Source organism: Fukomys damarensis, unplaced genomic scaffold (assembly GCF_012274545.1).
Source record: "Fukomys damarensis isolate Sample0158 unplaced genomic scaffold, DMR_v1.0_HiC HiC_scaffold_13, whole genome shotgun sequence".
Taxonomy (NCBI): domain Eukaryota; kingdom Metazoa; phylum Chordata; class Mammalia; order Rodentia; family Bathyergidae; genus Fukomys; species Fukomys damarensis.
The window spans coordinates 8,795,951-8,798,556 of NW_022900925.1; the positions used below are offsets into that span (position 1 = coordinate 8,795,951).

Below are 2,606 nucleotides of genomic sequence, written 5' to 3' on the forward strand. Positions count from 1 at the left end.
CCTTCTGGCTCTGGGTCTATGCTGCTGCCTTGCACTCCCACACACCCTGCTCCCTACACAGGCTCTAAGCAGAGCAAAGGCAGGCACGCTGAGTCCTGTGCCGGCCCTGATCCCCCTTCTGCTCTTCTTCAAGTCTACAAGGGCCCTTTGCCCTTCCTTAGGAATTCAAGGGTCTCCCATCCAGACAATGCTCTTGCCTCCCTTTAGATATCCTGCAGGAAATCCTACTGAAGGAACAGGACTTGCTGCCACCAGGGATCCTGGAAGGCGATGAAGAGGAAGAGGAAGATGAGGAGGAGGAAGAGGAGGAGGACTTGGAAACCCACGGACATTGTGCTGAGAGAGACTCACTGCTCTCCACCGTTTCTTTTGCATCTCACGACTCCACTCTTTCCCTTGCCTCTACCCACGCCTCAGGGCCAGGGCTCTCCCGTCACTTGCTCACCTCCTTTGTCTCTGGCCTCTCAGATGGCATGGACAGTGGCTATGTAGAGGACAGTGAGGAGAGTTCCCCTGAGTGGCCCAAAAGGCCTGGCCACGAGGAGTGCCGGGGCCACTGCAGGCCAAGGCAGAAATTCAACAGGATCTATAAACTCTTCAAGAACACCAGCCAGCTGGTGGTGCGGGGCCTGGAGGGCAGCTCGGACACAGCCCCGCCTCTGCGGCGGGCAGGAAGCCTCTGCAGCCCCCTGGACATTCCGGTGCAGCTCCACTCACGGGCCCAGCGCTCACGTTCCCTGCCCCAGACCAACCTCAGTGCCCAGCTGCCTAGCTGGCTCCTGGCTCCCCCTTCATGCCACCAGCGCCGCCGCCCCTTTTTGAGTGGGGATGAGGACTCCAAGGCTTCCACACTACGGGTTGTAGTCTTTGGCTCTGATAGGATTTCAGGGAAGGTGGCCCGGGCATATAGTAATCTCCGGTAAGAGCCACAGTGCCACACATTCCTCGGACCTGTGTAGTACGGTTGTTAAGCAGGTGGCAACCAGGGTCTGAGGCTTAAGGTCACAGAGCGACCCAGGGTTCACTTCTCTCCATCTTTTCTCCATCAGGAGGTTGGAGAACACTCACCTACTCACTCGGTTCTTCAAGCTTCAATTCTTCTATGTGCCTGTGAAGCGAAGCCATGGTACTGGCTCTAGTGCCCGCCCAGCCCCTCCAAGCAAGATATCTCCACTCCCCACAGACTCCCCAAGGCACCCCAGTCCTACAGTATGTCCCCAGCCCTGGGCCAAATGGGGTGGGCTAGTGCAGTGGGCACGAGCAGGTTCCATGAACCTAACGGAGGGCTGTCGGGAGCTTTCAAGGGCAATCACCTGTCCACAGGGTACCTTCTCCTGCTCACTGTCACTCCCAGGTCCCTGCTCTGCACTTGGGCATGACATTTTACCATACAACAGTGACTGAAACTTGTCACCATTCTTTGAGGGCAGAGAGAAGCTCAGTTTGGGGCTGCAGTTATGCTCCTGGTCCCTGCAGTTGGGACAGCCAGGGCTCCTGGGTAGCTAGGAATGGCTCTCATCCTTTGTGCCAGGACCTGGGCATGGGCCCATGGGAAGACAGTACCAATGACATCTCCCACTACCTCGGCATGCTTGACCCCTGGTATGAGCGCAACGTGCTGGACCTCATGCACCTACCCCCTGAAGTCCTGTGCCAGGTAAGTGGCCCACGGTGTAGGGTTTGAAAGCCCACTGGCTGCTGACACTCCACCTCACTTAAAAGTCTGAGGCCTTGGGGGGACCCTGCTTGAGGCCTCCATGGAGGACCAGGCCTTGCTTGGAGAAAAGCAGGGAGGTTGAGTGAGGGGCAGTGAAGAGACTAAACTCAGGATGCTGGGGAGAGAACATGGGTCACTGGAACGACAGGAGATGGTCCTCGAAGGTTCCCTTGGACCTTCAATTTCACCTTCCTTCTTCAACTCCTGGCTTGTCCAGTTTGGCCAGGGGCCTCCGGGGGGACTGTGTGCCAGGTGAGGGGTGTGTGGGGGCTGCACCGAGTTTTCTCACCCCCACCCGTCTTCTGCTTCCGTCTCATCTTCTGTCTCCCCTGCTGTCTGCCTCTGAACTTCCCTTCTCTCTACCTCTACCCGTGTGCCTTCGCCGCTCTTCTTTTCTTTCCTGGCTCTCTGTCTCCTTCCCTCTGGCCTGGCTCCTGTACCGGCCGCAGCATTCCCTGAAGGCTGAATCCAGGCCCCTGGAGGGCTCCCCTGCCCAGCTGCCTATCCTGGCCGACATGCTGCTCTACTACTGCCGCTTTGCTGCCCGCCCAGTGCTGCTGCAGGTCTATCAGACAGAGGTAAGGCCGTGAGACTCCTTCCCCCACACACCGGGTTCCAGCTGTGCCCTACTGGGCATGGGACCCCCGCTCCCAGCCCCTGGCATCAGTCAGGCTGGAAAAGCCAAGTGAGTCCGCCCCTCCCAAGAGATATCCACTGACGTGTGTGCTCCTGCCCTCTCCAGTTGACCTTCATTACTGGGGAGAAGACGACGGAGATCTTCATCCACTCCCTGGAGCTGGGTCACTCTGCTGCCACGCGAGCCATCAAGGCTTCAGGTGGGCACTGCCTGAGCGAGGTGGAGGCGGGCAGGGAAGCGGGGGCCAAGGAG

General features: G+C 58.6%; 1 protein-coding gene across 3 annotated transcripts in view; it reads left to right on the plus strand.

Annotated features, from left to right (window-relative positions):
• The window catches only part of Pik3r5 (phosphoinositide-3-kinase regulatory subunit 5), a 65,146-nt gene that overhangs the window by 59,577 nt on the left and 2,963 nt on the right, over nucleotides 1-2,606 (plus strand). For all 3 annotated transcript variants that reach the window (XM_010614971.1, XM_010614968.2, XM_010614970.2), the window contains exons 10-14: nucleotides 208-919; nucleotides 1,050-1,209; nucleotides 1,532-1,657; nucleotides 2,167-2,295; nucleotides 2,460-2,553. In XM_010614971.1, the coding sequence (XP_010613273.1) occupies nucleotides 208-919; nucleotides 1,050-1,209; nucleotides 1,532-1,657; nucleotides 2,167-2,295; nucleotides 2,460-2,553 (1,221 nt within the window). The remainder of the gene's footprint in view (nucleotides 1-207; nucleotides 920-1,049; nucleotides 1,210-1,531; nucleotides 1,658-2,166; nucleotides 2,296-2,459; nucleotides 2,554-2,606) is intronic.